The following is a 14,191-nucleotide window of genomic DNA, read 5'->3' on the forward strand; positions in this document are numbered from 1 at the left end:
CCTATCTGCTGTCCTTTTTGTACTCACCGCCTTGATACCTCAAACCCTTTCCGCGATGCGAGATTTACCTTTGCAACGATAGACGCGGTCCGGCTTCCCTCTGTTCTGATTTTTTGTTTTGTGACATACCCTATTTGCTTTCTTTTCCAATCGATATCGGCCAGCAAATGGAGATGGAGGAGGCAGGCGCTCCATCGACGAAAGCCGCTCAGCATCATCAACCCGCTCTCTAATATCCGGACAATGGCGATGCTTTGGTACTCGTACCAGCTGCGCTCTTCGGAGTGGTCCCCTGCTTTTTCGACTGCATGAGCTTATGAGAAGGGATACGAGAGAAGAGAAGAAGAAATCCTGGGGTTCCTTGGTCTATCCTTTACACTCGCGAGGAAGCATAGAAGGTTACGCATCTTTCATGATGCCGAGTTCGACTCTGCTTTTTGGCGCCCGAGTTCTTCTGCACTGGGACGAATCTAGGTGGGGCGCTCGTAAACGTTTTTGATTATATATCAAAGGAAAGCACATAGGCAAGAGGCGTGTATATACGGAGACTATGGGTGTGCTTTTTCCAATGATATCCTTGATGACTGAACTGTTCTGGCGTAATTTTCGGAGGGACCAGGATGGGGATGAGCGAATGCCATCTTTTATGACTCTTTTTTTGCGTATATGTTGTGCCTTTTGATGTTTGTGATGCATAAACATAAGTGATTTGGACATTGAGAGCTGATACGTGTCGTTTTCCAACATTTTGTAAAGTGGCATGTGCTAGAAATGTTTTATGAAAAGTATGTCCCGAAATGCTGTTCCCGAGCCCCTCAGCATTAGTTACGTCACACTTGGCTAAAATGCGGAGAACGCGTTCGACGTTGTCTCTTTAACCATCAACGTACTTTCGCATACCTGATTGCAACCATTGCACTTTGAAGAGTGTGTAAAATCTTCTAGTGTTTACGAATTACAAACAATATGCCGAGAGCTCTGATACTGGTTGCAGATGGATCCGAGGAGATTGAATTCGTCACTCCTTACGACGGTACGTTGTCAGCTGCCCTGTAATAGCATGAAACTGTATTTCCTCTCAAATGGGCGAGAGCATTGTTCAATAGGGTTTTTTCCGAAGACTTTGAGTTGCAAGGTCTCGCATGAACGAAACTGCGCTACTGCCTGACTGTTACACTGTCTCTGGCACCTCTCACAGCAGTCATGCACGAGCTTGGGTAGATTCATATCAAAATGTTCTCCAAAGATGGGAAAAAGAAGCGAATATGTGGGTGATTAGTACTGACGCGCATTGCAGTCCTGACCCGCGCTGGCTTCGAAGTTAAATCTGCTGGTGTGTCCCTTAAGAATGAGAGTTATGCACAGTAAGTTTCTACACTCTCCTTGCTCTCATCCGTTCTCAATTTGTCCTCCTGTATTCGGGCACGAGAATGATGGCGTGGAACGTTATCTTATGTTTAGTAACAAATAGTCTTTTCCTTCGACACAACCTTTTCTACCACTCCCCCCTGTCTTCTCCGAGAAGTAACTGCAAGCAACTAACATCACGCACCAGTCTATCACGCAACATCCGCATCGTATCCGACTACCAAGACCTCTCATCCGTGCCCCCTGCAGCACACGAGCACTTCGACATCCTGATCCTCCCCGGCGGCGCACCAGGTGCAAAAACCTTTTGCGAAACCAGCACAGTCCTGACCCTCATCAACAACTTCCGCAAAGAAAAAAAACCTGTTGCAGCTATTTGTGCCGCAACGACGGCGCTTGTGGCTGCGCACAAGGCAGATGATGGGACAGGGAGAGGCAAGACGAAGGTTACTAGTCATCCGAGTGTGAAGGACGAGGTGGTGCGGGCGGGTTGGGAGTATGTGGAGGATAGAGTCGTGGTTGATGGGGATGTTGTTACGAGTCGGGGGCCGGGGACTGCGTTGCTTTTTGCGCTTACGATTGTGGAGATGCTGTGTGGGAGGGAGAAGAGGGATGAGGTTGCGGGGCCGATGGTTTTGGCTGAGACGCTGTGAGGGGGGAAGTGCTGTTTGATGGAGATTGTGCTGGTTGATTATGTAGGTGCGCTGAAGTCACTTAAAGGGCAGAGACTTGTGCTATAGCTAACCCGGTCTTACTATGAGGTAGAAAACCCCAGTGCAACTTGGGCAGAGCATATAACAAAACGTTCGTTCTTTCCCAGACAGCAAGCATGAGATCCATATTTATGCGTTAGAAGCAGTCATATATTCATTGTTTGCAATAAAGGGAGAGGGGCCATTGTATCAAGGTACAGCTCTGTCCTGTCGTGCTGCTTCGAGAGGCTGTCAGTTACTCTGATCTCACCGAAACAGGGTCAGCCTATGCTCGTATTGCGCACTTTACTTCAAGTGCTCAAAGGTACGTATGCTTGCACAGTTCCACAGCATACAATACATGCAATGATGCTGTCACTCGGCATTGTATTAACGGCAGATTGACACCGCTTGCCTCAAATGAGTAACCCGCAATATGGGTTTCGGACCGACGACGACATCTGGGACGATTGGCGAAGCGGGGGAATCAGGAGTAATAAAAGAGCTTGGAGTTTGCGGGGGATGTACAGGCCGTGCTGAAATCTCACCACATGAGTGGTGAGACGTTGAGAAAATAACACATCGCACAAAGTACATTGGTTGGAGGATGCTGATCCAGCGTGATGGTTGTTGCATCGCATAGTCTAAATGTTGTATTAATGCTGGCATGGGTGATGATAATCCATCGATCGAGTTCGTTACTGAATACGCGGAATACGGTGAAGCGAAGATCGTACAGGGTTGCATTGATCAGGAGTCGTTGCGTGGTGCGACTTCGTCATCACCATGGCGGTGCGCATATCGCTTGTAACTACGTGATGAGTGAACATGCGTCTGGCTCGACGCGTGGAGATATCCCTCAAACGGCCTGTGCCCTTGTTGAGCGAGCGATAGATAACGGGGATGGACGTTTCGCGTCGAATGTTATTGTATGCACGGATGCTCTACAACTGACAGCTCGTATACTGTTTGCTTTCATTGGCCATTGGAGGAAGACGTCGTGCATCGCGATCTCGCTCACCGAACATCGCAACACCAGCTCCACAAGCATGGTGTTGTGTCTGTGGATTCAATACTGCAACCTTTGGCTGGGACAATAACTAACGACTCAGGAAGTCAGGCCACAACCGCCAACCGCCTGGAAGGTGGATCGCAAAAAAGGAAAATTGCCTGTGGAGTACATGATAAGTCGTGCGTTCGGAGGTTTTCCCATGTGAGATCGTACAGCAAACCCCGCAAAGGAATCTGCCTAACCGAGATGGACGAGGAGCGGAAGAGGCGCCATCCGCATCAGGGTCTCAGCTCCTTCTGTTTAACCTCACGACGACGCGATGTATTGCACAAAAACATTTTCAGGCGTGCACTGCGACGACACATCGCAGCGTTGCATACTCTTGCCGCCGGCACGGACGCACGACGCGTGATGACATGTCGCTTGAGGACTGCCGACATGCTTCCGCCAGAGCTTTCTAACAGACTCTCCACAAGGAAAAGCTTCCTCCGAGGCGACCACACACGCGTCACTAGAGGCTGCCTTATATGCACTTCGGTCGAATTGCAAGAACGGTAATTGGATGGCACGCGACGAGTTTATCTCAAGTGCTGCACTCAAGAGACCACTCCGAAACGCAACGGTAGGACTTGGCCTAGCGATCGGCAAGGCCCTTGCCTGAGACACACTAGCAGTAGAGTGACGGCTCTTTGGCTAACAGCCCCGTCGCCAGCACCGCCAAATAGTCGGCCTAGACAGTAACCGTGTCTAACGTATGAACCGTATGAGCCGTATGATGCAGATCGCGCCACGGGCCTTGATGCTGGTAGATTGGGGACTGTTAGTTATAAAGGAGGACAATCACGGTGCGCCTTTCTGCGGGCCACATTTCATCCACCGTCCCGTCCCGTCCCAGACACCAAGCACCAGCAAGGTTGGCAGTCGAAATCGGATTTAGTGTCTGCTTGACCGCTCATCGCAAAGATGGCCAGCAAGCTTGAAAACGTCAATACTTCTGTGCCTTTCACACCCGAGCCTACGGCCATGGACCTCCTGAATCTCTCACAGTTGACGCACACGCTGCAGACTGTCGCGATAGCTGCACTCATCTTCGCAATATGCGCATATGTTCCGAAGCTTAAACGTAAGGCCCAGTTGGGAAGTATCCCGACTCTCAGCGGCCTCCAGGATGGGGAGAAGCAGCGACAAGCATTCCTTGCGTCCGCGAGGAAGATGTATCAAGATGGATACACCAAGGTAAGTCACTCCAGCTATATGTGAATACCTCTGCTTACAATACTATTAGTTCAAAGACTCGATATACAGAATCAATGGAGAGGGTGGTATGTCAACCTTTCCTGAGTGCAGCTACCAACCATCACTCACATCCCCATAGGCGAAGACAACGTTGTCGTACCTTTGAGCCTACTTCCAGAACTACGAAAACTCCCTGATGATGTCCTCAGCTTTCCTGAAGCTGTCAGGAATGTAAGTAGATGTTAGCCGTTGATGATCCATACAAGAACGCTAATTGCTTACAGAGCATGGAAGTCAAATACACTAGACTAGCGGTTGAGGGATCTACAGCTGTTCATTCGATCAAGTCTGACCTCACCCCTGCGCTACGTAAGTTCTGACAGGTACGATACCTACGAGTTAGTGAAGTTAACATGATGTCAGCTCGGTTGAACCCAGTCATCTGCGCGGAGGTTGACGCCGCAATTCGAGATTGTATGCCTCCTTGTGACGACTACACTGAAGTCTACATCAACCAGAAACTCGTCGAAGTCGTCGCAAAGGTCTCCGGTCGTGTTTTTGTTGGACCAGAACTATGCCAGAATCCAGAGTACCTCGACCTTGCGATCAACTATACCCTCGATCTTATGGGTGCAGTCACCGCCTGCAAGAAACTCCGTCCATTCCTGAAGCCTTTCATGGCCCCTCGTCTCCCAGAAGTTCAACAGCTCCGCAAACGTGAGAAGCAACTGTCCGACTTCCTGCATCCGATTGTAGAGGAGAGGATGACCGCCAAGTCAAAAGACCCCAACTGGGAGGCACCAGACGATATGCTGCAGTGGATGATAACACGTTCTGACGGTAAAGACTCAGTCGACCAAATCGCTCATTTCCAACTCGGGCTCATCTTTGCTGCCATCCACACCACGACTATGACCGCCACGAATATCCTGTACCAACTTGCCGTCACACCAGAGTACATCGAGCCTATCCGTGAAGAGATCCGCAATGCCATGGCTGAGAACGGTGGAGTCATCACTTCCCGCGCTCTGCAACAGATGGAGAAGCTCGATAGCTACATGAAGGAGGTTACACGCTTTTACCCTCCTGGCGTCAGTAAGTCAAGCCCTACCAGCTCTCCTCCGGACGCATTATCCTGATAGAAAACACGGCAACTAACCCGCCATCTAGCATCCTTCGGCCGCCGCGCCCTCAAAGGCATAACTCTCAGTAACGGCCAACACATCCCTGCAGGTGTCCTCATTGAAGTCCCCGCCGCAGCCATCTACCTCGACAGCGAATTCTACCCCTCATCCTCCGAATTCGATGGCTTCCGCTCTTACAAGCTACGTTCCAGCGGCAAGGCAGTGGACATCGCGCGTAACCAATTCGTCACCACCAACGAGACTAACCTAGCTTTCGGCTACGGACGTCATGCGTGCCCTGGCCGCTTTTTTGCCGCCAACGAGATCAAGATGATCCTGGCGAGGTTGATTCTGGAGTACGATATTGGAATGCCGAATGGTGACACAGAGAGGCATCCCAATATTGAGATTGGAAGGCAGAGCATACCGCATCCAGGGAAGACGTTGACGTTCAAGAAGGTGCAGATTTAGGTTTTTCCACGCAACGTGAGGTTGTGCCATTCATAGCGGGTGACTAGATGAATGATTAGAGAAATTTATACCTAATGCGCTGTGACTGAATTTCACATTAGGGTATTCGACACAACTTTGGTGCTCAACATGATACAATAGATGCTCCGCGGTACAATCTAGCAGATGTTCCCGTCTAAGCACCTATACTCAATGCTGTCATCCCATACCCTCATTGTAAACGCCCCTAGATTAACCAAGTATCTTGCAGAAGCCTGCTATATTGGTCCACCCATCATGAACCTCTCTCGGTCTGTATAGCTCTCTTTCCATACATCCATCCAAACATCTCTGTTCTTGTAAACTTCTTGTAAGTGTGGTCACCACATCAAATACACTTCATTCTCGGGCACCCTCATTCGTGCTACAGCCTAACCGTCTAGCTACGCGATATCATTGACTTAATAACCATCAACTTCGACCACGTCAGCAACGTCGCACATATCGAAAGTGTTCTTTCCCTCTGCGGAAGCAGTCGTAGCGCTGGTTTTGTTTTTGCTTGTAGCTGGATATTTCTGGGGAACTTTGCCTGATACAAAACAAAGCGATGTTAGCTTCTTCTCTTTAGTCTAAAACTATGAAAAATAACAGGATTCCTTGGAAAGAGGTATGAAAACGCACTGGGACTAGCATCACTTCTATCTCCATTGCCGCAGCCCGTGATCATAACCGCTTCCGCGAAAAGCCATACGCTACTCACCACAAGCATCACGCCGAGGAGCATGGCGCAGCCTGGGATTTTGTTGGTAGAAGAGGTGCTACCGTTGGTCACCAAGGGCCCGTCAATGGGAACCAAGGTTCCTGGTACCATGCTTGTGGTATTGGAGATGAAGTGGTCCATGTTTGGACAGGTCGGGTGGGCGGTAAAATGTATTTGTCTGATTGTACTTAGGTAGGTCTGAGCAACAAAGAGAACTGAACGAGCGTATGACAGAAACGAGCGTTAAGGTGATGAAATAAAATTCTGGGGCTGATTCTGTAGCGACTGGATTTCGGTCACCGAAGCGGACCGCGATGATGAATACCAAGAAACGATGACGGATCCCGGCTCTTTGTACACGAAAGTAGAGACACGGCATGAGACTGCGCAGATATTGTTCCTTGGTCATCGGTGAGAAAAATGCGATGATTGTGTGTGGAGTTGTGTCTCGTCTTAAGCTCTGGTGAAGACGCTGTGACTGTCTTAGGAATGTCTGACTGAGACAGGAATTTCAACGTTACTCACAGGCTTCAGGAGATGATCGAGACCCCTCTTGCAACTTGAGTCGGTCATCTGTAAATTTTCTAGATGGGGTTCTGGTGGGTTGTTTGTTGTCAGTGACGGCATGCGCATGGGTTGGGCGAACGGACATGTCGATTGCTCGATCGTTAGAACTTGACACTTGAAATATTACATGAATGAAACAAGTGCGAGGAATCTTTTTCAGAGAATGCTAGGTTTGGTTGTAGTTTCTCTCACTTACAATGGGTTTGATCGGTACGCTCGTTGATTGCTAATATAAATACTAACATCAAATGTGTCTAGACAAGACAAAAGAAAGTCCTGTTTATGTAGCCAACCTCGACATCCAACATAGCTACATAATACACGATTATTTAGAATGAGTAGACGTACACAGATTCGACGAAAGTATTAAATGTGTGCATGTAGTCAGTTCACATGATCATGTCGCGAATAGATATGCCAAATAGTAAGAATAATCTCAAACTCAAAACGTGCATTGTGGGTATATAGTAATTATCATATCCTCCGTCCATGTTTCGCCATGCATCATGGGCTCATAAGTCGAGCATTCATCATAGTGGAGATCTGCCTGCAGTACAGAATGCAGACAGCAACTCAAAAAAATTCGTACTGACTCTCCGTCTTCCCTACTCCTCGCGTCTACCCCTCCTGTTGTTATCAATGAACACCTTCTTGAACCTGAAGTGGCACAAGTCCTTAGTAACCTGCCACGAGCTCTTCGCGTTCTGTGCAACGAGCTGTCGGGTAGGCTGCTGGAACAACTGGTCAATTTCCTCGAGTGTCAAATCCTTGGTTTCAGGCATGAAGAAGATCTGGTAGAACCAGCCCAGTACAGCGATACCACCATAGAAACCGAGCGAAAGACCGGTCTTGGTGAAGGTGTTTTGCATCTCGGTAAAGTTGTAGGTGACGATGAAAGAAGACAGGAAGAGCCATCCGGTGGAGGTAGTCATTCCGTAGGAACGGAGGTAGGTTGGGTAAACCTCAGAGGGAATGACCCAGGTTAGTGCGGCATAGGAACCAAAGAACAGTTCGTAAAGGATGAGACCGGTAAAGTAGGTACCGAGGGTGCCTTGCAGAGATTCGATCTGGTATGACACACCAACAAGGACGAGGCCGACGAGGAAACCCGGCAACATGGCAATGGCCCAGAAACGACGGCCACAGGTTTCCATGAGGAATATGGCAGGAATTGTACCGAGGAGAAGAGAACCACCTCCTACAAGCGCCATGTAGTTGGCGGTAATCTTGTCGAAACCGATTTGGTTCATCAACACCGACATGTAGTACATGATGGCGTTGATACCCGTGAACTGTCCCAAGAAGATCATGATGTTGGCGTAAATGATGGCACGGCGAGCACGCGGTTTGGTGAAGAAGTCCATCCATGGGAAGCGGTTTGTGCGCCCAGCAGCCACTTCGGCTTCCTCCATCTCAGTGCTGACCTTCATGACGAAGAACTCCTCGCGGGCCTCATGTGTAGCAGTGCCTCGAATGCGTTTCCAGACCTTGAACGCCTCCAGAGGCTTGCCCTTGTGCATAAGGTACCTAGGAGACTCAGGCATGAAGAGGATACCGATACCCATGATGGTGGAGAAGACGAGCGAGGAACCAAGAATGTAGCGCCAGTTACCCGGTACAGTGATGAACATGGCTGCAACGGCGTAGCCAAGAACTTCTCCGAGGGCAATGTTGAATTGGTAGAGTGAGACAAGGTTACCACGGAGTCTGCTCTCGACAGTTTCGGCGACGTAGACGGGGACAGTACCGCCTTCAAGACCAACACCAGCACCGAGGATGACACGAGCAGCAACGATCATGCCGTAGTTCATGGCTCCAGCTTCGAGCGCACCACCGATAGTGTAGAGGATACAAGAGATGAGGATGGCCCAGCGGCGACCGAAGTATTCGTTGCATGGTGAAATGAGGAAGGCACCGGCAACAGCTCCTAGCGGCATACCAGAGTTGACGAGTGAGTTTTGTTGAGCAGTAAGGTTGAGGTCGTCGGGAAGTGTGAGGTTAGCACCAGAGATGAGCGACTGGTCCAAGCCAGAAAGCAGGCCTCCCATAGATGCGAACGCGACAATCATCCATGTGAAATGCTTGGGGTTCTTGAACTCGATATCCAAGAAGCCCTTCTTGTAGTTGGCTTGCTCCAATTCCTTCTCGAGATCCTGAATCAGATTCTCGGATTCCCATCCCCTTGCGTCTTCGAGTTGTTCGGTCTTGGCCTTGGGTGCGGAGTAGTCTGGTGTAGGGGCGACCGCGATGTTATCAAACTTTTCGTTTTGCATTGGCTGTTGCGGCGACGACGTGTCGTGCATCTCAACGACCTTGGTGTCTTTCTCGTCCATGGTGGGCAGTGATCAGCAAGAGACCAGCAGAAAGGATAGAGAAAGGTAGAGGGAGAAGGTCTGCAGCAAAAGGCTGGTATCTCACAACCCCTCACCAGGGGATGAATCTCCGCTCTTTATAAACCCCAGTGGAGACGACCCATGCCCATGGAGAGCCTCCCCATGGCGCTCCTCATCCCGCCATTATGTGACGTGACGTACGCGTGGAGTCTCCATGGCACGAACGCGGCAAAATTTTTGTCTTTCGCGGATCGCAATGCCGGGGTAGTACGCACCAGTGCATAACCGGTTGTTGCAGACTTATCATGGGCCGCCCAGGAAGAGTCAAGGCGGGTGGAGAAAAACAAGCAAAGGACCGACCGTCTTGGTGGAGCTTGGCTGCAAAGAAGCTTCTAGTGGCCCACATGCGGCTCTGCGGTTGGATCCAATATTCTCCCCGAGATACTCTCCGGTCAAGTGTGGAAGGTTGCGCGTGTATTCGTATCGAGAAAGTCTTTCAATACCCCAACAAGACATCGCAGATGCTGATCTTAAGAACGCCAAGTTCGACATGAAGACAAGCATTGCGGAAGGTGCGGAAGAGGCGCATGGCTCAACGTTCGCGACCAGTTCTGGTGTGCCCGGCTACCAGCTCCTCGAACGCCCAACCAATACCAAACTCTGCGCGCCATGACGTCGAGAGGCCTCGTGATGTGTCAAGAAACGGCGCAAGTTGCAAAATTCCAAGACGAGAAAGTCCATGCGTCCCATCGGAACCGGAGGCATGGGTTGGCATGATGTGAAAAGCCAATCCCCATCGCCATCGGGCAACTGGTTCATTCGGCGCTCATACTGTATTCGGACGACCCGGTGAGGTAGTGCAGAGGGAGCATACCTTACTAAAGTACGCCGTCCGACATGTTCCGCTCCAGCCTCGTGCTCCCCCATTCTCCAGGCTCTCTAGATCTTACTGTTGGGTGGATCTTGGAGGAGACCCGGGGTGCTCACACGCGGGTTGGGGGCCGCCTCGGGCAGAACCGGCGGCGACTTCTAACACCATCAAGCACTTGCGGGAGAGTATGCTTAGCAGGTCTTGTTGTGCCGAGCGGCTTTATGTTGGTGTTTACTCCCGAGTAACACTATTACCCCTCGTTTCCATTGCGAATTGCAATTGGGGCTTGTGATTACCTGGGCAAACATCATATCAGCGCAGACCGATCGTGAGGTCGGAGGTGGACCACGTCGCTAAATCCTACAACATCATAGCGCCCACATCGGACCACGCGACTGCCTCCGATATTCTAGAGCTCCGATCCAATACGCTACTATAAGACTCCAGCCAAGCCATTAGCTGAATATGTTCATATCACAACTCCACACGGAGCCTCACGAACTACATCGTGTATGTGCGAAAGCGGTGTGACTGGTCGAGTAGCTGCGGTGGATCATATCCTGACTCGAGCAAGAAGAATCCCATGTTGTGGCTTGATTCGCATAGCACAAAACCTGCTACACTTCTCTGGTTCTTTTCAGCATGATGTATTCGCATTCCTCTCTTGCATCGTATGCTTCGTGGCTGTCAACTCCGAGTACTCACTGTCACTATTATCATCGGAATCGGACAATGTCCCACCCGGAACAACATACCTAAGTTTTGCGTAGTACCGTTCTACAGTATCATGCAGCCCGACCTCCAGATCAGTCTTGAATTCTTCAATTCGTTCGTTATTGCATAATTCAGGCAAAGTCACCTGGGTCACAGCACGCGGTCGCCACCGACAGCATCTTGCTCCACAAGACCCACGGTTCCAGACCCCTGGGAACACTACAAGTTGATACATGGACAGAAGAAGATCACAATGCTCAATCTCATTCTGTCACTTTCATACAATGTCTTTCTTCTTGAATATTTCAGTTCCATCCATAGTATGGTGGAAGCTATTCCGACATGCCACTGGTCCATGTACTCAAGGAGATTCCAAACGTCCTAGCTGTCGAGACTATACGTCGACATGATACTGGATACATAGTTCCAGCAGTGGGTCGAGTATATTATTCCGCACAAGACCACCCACCAACCAACCAAATGCCACCTCTCACTCCACCGCCGACGCCTTGAGCACCTCATCCAGCCTCACCACCGTCGCTGAAAACGGCGTATACACCCCCTTCCCCCTATCATCATACGTCTCCCCCCCATAAATCATCAAATGATTCGGCCTCTCCTTAAACACCTGAATAGCCCGACTATACACCGCACCAGCCGGCGTACCATGTTCCTCCCACTTATCCACCGCACCACCCGCAGAATTAGTATACACCTGCCGTCGATCCGCATCACTAACTATAATCGTACCGTTGGGCCCACCGAGCGGGCTCCAGACTACATACGGACTCGCATTCGGCACTGTGCTGTTGTTGATGACGATGGGTCTGCCGATGCTATTGCGGAAGTTTAGTGGACTGTCGGCCATGACGTAGTAGACGGGGTAGTTGGAGCCGTAGGAAGATGAGTTTCCGATGGGCAGTTCGTGGACGAGGATCCATTGGTTGAGAGGGGGGATAAAGGCTACGACTGTCATGCCTGGGCGGGCGAGGTAGTCTTCGTAGGCGACGTCGTTTACGACTGGGCCCCAGGTTTTGAGGTCGGTGGAGGTTTGGTGGGCGAGTTTTTGGCCGTGTAGGGGGTCGCGTTGGTCGGAGTAGTAGGCTACTAGTTGGCCTTGGTACTGTCTGGGTTCCGTATCAGCAACAGTCGGCCTAGGTAAGTAGATATGGATTGTGGTACTCACAGGAGATAAGGCTCCCAGATTGGTGTCGCGCCGTTTGTAGTATTCGGCCTCCCGCCTTCAGCAATATGGCTTACAAACTCCCACGTCCGCGCACCGTCTCTGCTAGCATAGAGATCGATCCTTGTCCCGTTGTTGCTCCAGCTGTTTCCGCTCCCTAGAACAGTACCAGCTTCGTATCCGGCCATTGGTTCTGTCAATTCTGTCAGCGCGGGCTGCGCACTGAATCCCCAGCCGTTGACTGTGTCGTGGAGATCGGAAACGTGCTCCCAGGATGCGCCGCCATCTTTGGACTCAAATATGGGGAAGTAGTTTGGGTTGTGGCCGGAGAGGGACGCTGTAGCGATGATGGTTCCGTCTTGAAGCTCCGTGTAACGTGGATAGGTTATGCCCTCGTTGCCCGAGGTTTGGTAGATGGTGTTGTTAGTAAAGAAACCCCATGGCTTGGGGGCAGAGCTGTTGCAGGATAGAGGGTGAGCGATGGCTTTGCTTGCCAATGCAGCTGTCACTACTAGGAGCTTGAACAACATCGCTCAACCTTCTTCTAGTATTGGAAGGGGTGGTTGAGTGAGCTGGGATTATATAGATCGATCGTAACCTCAGCTTAAGTATCTACATTTCGTCTTGAACGCCACAAGATCATTGGTACCCAGTGGGTCGGATCATCTCTAAAGCTTAGCTTTAAGAAGCAATGTGTAGTTCATCGCTAGTATTGACGATATACCCGGTGGGTCGTACAATGTGGTGCCAGTACCCCATGGGGCATTTTTACCGGTGGATGTAGCTCGTATGTTCTCGCGCAAATCGCTAACATGCGCCGAGTTTTGCTGTATCCCAAGATATTGGTGAGGGGAAGAAACAGTCTTCTTCCGGGGTTGGCTGGATCCTGTCGGGTGAGCCGGGTGTTGAGATCTTGTTTATGCGTTGGGTGTGTATAGCGGTAAATCAACGTCTTCAACGTCGCGAAGCGAACTCAGTAAAACCATACGGGTAGTCTCCAAGGACTTGGTTGAGAGTCTTGGGGTTCTCGGTGACCATGACTGCATTTGTGTTTCTGTGAAGTGCCATTAATTGAACTGATGGCTCTTATTTGGAGTTGATATCGACAAGCCAAGAAGATTTGAACATGCGTTGGCCTCAACGAAATTGGCCGACATGGCATACTGTACCGGACGAAACATTGTGTTGGGTTCGGGGGCTAAAGTGTAAATTCGTGGTGACGGATGCTGCATATGTAAACAGCCGCGGGTCTTTATGCCCTCCTACCCTGAACCAGGGGTTAAGTCGGAAAGTGGAGAGAGATTCCATATGGAGAATAGCATGTGTACAAGCCACCGTCCGGCAACGGTTTTCTTGTGTTAGTTGCAGTAGTCGAACAGTCGGTCAGCATCCGAGCGAAAGGATGGCGTAACTCGGCGGATTGCAGGATACTAGGCGTACTACCCCATGGGGAGAGCAAATCAACATGCATGATGCAACGTTGGCCCATAAGTGTATCACCTGTCTCGTCCTGGACGAAGTGCCGCGAGTTTCGTCTCTTGGCATCGTTTACCTGAAATACCTGTGGACTGGCGAAAATGCGACTTGTACAGTGTCCATTGGGTATAAAGGTAAAGTTACGAAGAATGACCTTGTCTGGTTTGTATCGAGGTCTTGGTGTTCTCGTACGGCAGACAATAACGGCAGACAACCCCTTGTGTTCGAGATGAAGGACTGGAGTTGATGCCTAAAGCAGAACTCACAACGGTCAACCCCTAGTATACCAAAGAGATCGACTGATGGGGTTGCCAGTATGGAAATTACCATGAAGTCGAACGCAGTAGATGGAAAAGTACTTAAGTGTCGGCTGCGGAGCCAACTGGCTGCCAACGCAACATTCAA

General features: G+C 50.2%; 4 protein-coding genes across 4 annotated transcripts; 2 read left to right on the plus strand and 2 right to left on the minus strand.

Annotated features, from left to right (window-relative positions):
• Positions 1-848: 848 nt before the first annotated feature.
• Positions 849-2,152, plus strand: ACET3X_008867 (uncharacterized protein). Its single transcript, XM_069455715.1, has 3 exons — positions 849-1,033; positions 1,298-1,364; positions 1,556-2,152. Exons 1-3 carry the CDS (start codon positions 967-969, stop codon positions 2,019-2,021), a joined length of 600 nt encoding a protein of 199 aa, XP_069302944.1. The 5' UTR covers positions 849-966; the 3' UTR covers positions 2,022-2,152.
• Positions 2,153-3,938: 1,786 nt separating this feature from the next.
• On the plus strand, positions 3,939-5,990 carry ACET3X_008868 (uncharacterized protein). Its single transcript, XM_069455716.1, has 6 exons — positions 3,939-4,308; positions 4,358-4,394; positions 4,448-4,539; positions 4,593-4,677; positions 4,732-5,403; positions 5,479-5,990. Exons 1-6 carry the CDS (start codon positions 4,036-4,038, stop codon positions 5,901-5,903), a joined length of 1,584 nt encoding a protein of 527 aa, XP_069302945.1. The 5' UTR covers positions 3,939-4,035; the 3' UTR covers positions 5,904-5,990.
• A 1,653-nt stretch (positions 5,991-7,643) lies between these two features.
• On the minus strand, positions 7,644-10,088 carry ACET3X_008869 (uncharacterized protein). The gene has a single exon (XM_069455717.1). It carries the CDS (start codon positions 9,540-9,542, stop codon positions 7,815-7,817), a length of 1,728 nt encoding a protein of 575 aa, XP_069302946.1. The 5' UTR covers positions 9,543-10,088; the 3' UTR covers positions 7,644-7,814.
• A 1,557-nt stretch (positions 10,089-11,645) lies between these two features.
• On the minus strand, positions 11,646-12,840 carry ACET3X_008870 (uncharacterized protein; the record flags this gene model as incomplete). Its single annotated transcript, XM_069455718.1, has 3 exons — positions 11,646-11,696; positions 11,867-12,254; positions 12,314-12,840. 3 exons carry the CDS (start codon positions 12,838-12,840, stop codon positions 11,646-11,648), a joined length of 966 nt encoding a protein of 321 aa, XP_069302947.1.
• Between the last annotated feature and the right edge of the window lie 1,351 nt (positions 12,841-14,191).

Source organism: Alternaria dauci, chromosome 9 (genome assembly GCF_042100115.1).
Source record: "Alternaria dauci strain A2016 chromosome 9, whole genome shotgun sequence".
Lineage (NCBI taxonomy): Eukaryota > Fungi > Ascomycota > Dothideomycetes > Pleosporales > Pleosporaceae > Alternaria > Alternaria dauci.

What these genes read in the sequence shown, in the direction of transcription:
- ACET3X_008867 (XM_069455715.1), top strand. Translation starts at nt 967, where the DNA reads ATGCCGAGAGCTCTGATACTGGTTGCAGATGGATCCGAGGAGATTGAA. An exon ending in ATTCGTCACTCCTTACGACG is followed by an intron (nt 1,034 to 1,297) that starts GTACGTTGTCAG and finishes CGCGCATTGCAG; the next exon opens with TCCTGACCCGCGCTGGCTTC. An exon ending in AAGAATGAGAGTTATGCACA is followed by an intron (nt 1,365 to 1,555) that starts GTAAGTTTCTAC and finishes ATCACGCACCAG; the next exon opens with TCTATCACGCAACATCCGCA.
- ACET3X_008868 (XM_069455716.1), top strand. Translation starts at nt 4,036, where the DNA reads ATGGCCAGCAAGCTTGAAAACGTCAATACTTCTGTGCCTTTCACACCC. An exon ending in TTCCTGAAGCTGTCAGGAAT is followed by an intron (nt 4,540 to 4,592) that starts GTAAGTAGATGT and finishes AATTGCTTACAG; the next exon opens with AGCATGGAAGTCAAATACAC. An exon ending in TGACCTCACCCCTGCGCTAC is followed by an intron (nt 4,678 to 4,731) that starts GTAAGTTCTGAC and finishes ACATGATGTCAG; the next exon opens with CTCGGTTGAACCCAGTCATC.
- ACET3X_008869 (XM_069455717.1), bottom strand. Translation starts at nt 9,542, where the DNA reads ATGGACGAGAAAGACACCAAGGTCGTTGAGATGCACGACACGTCGTCG.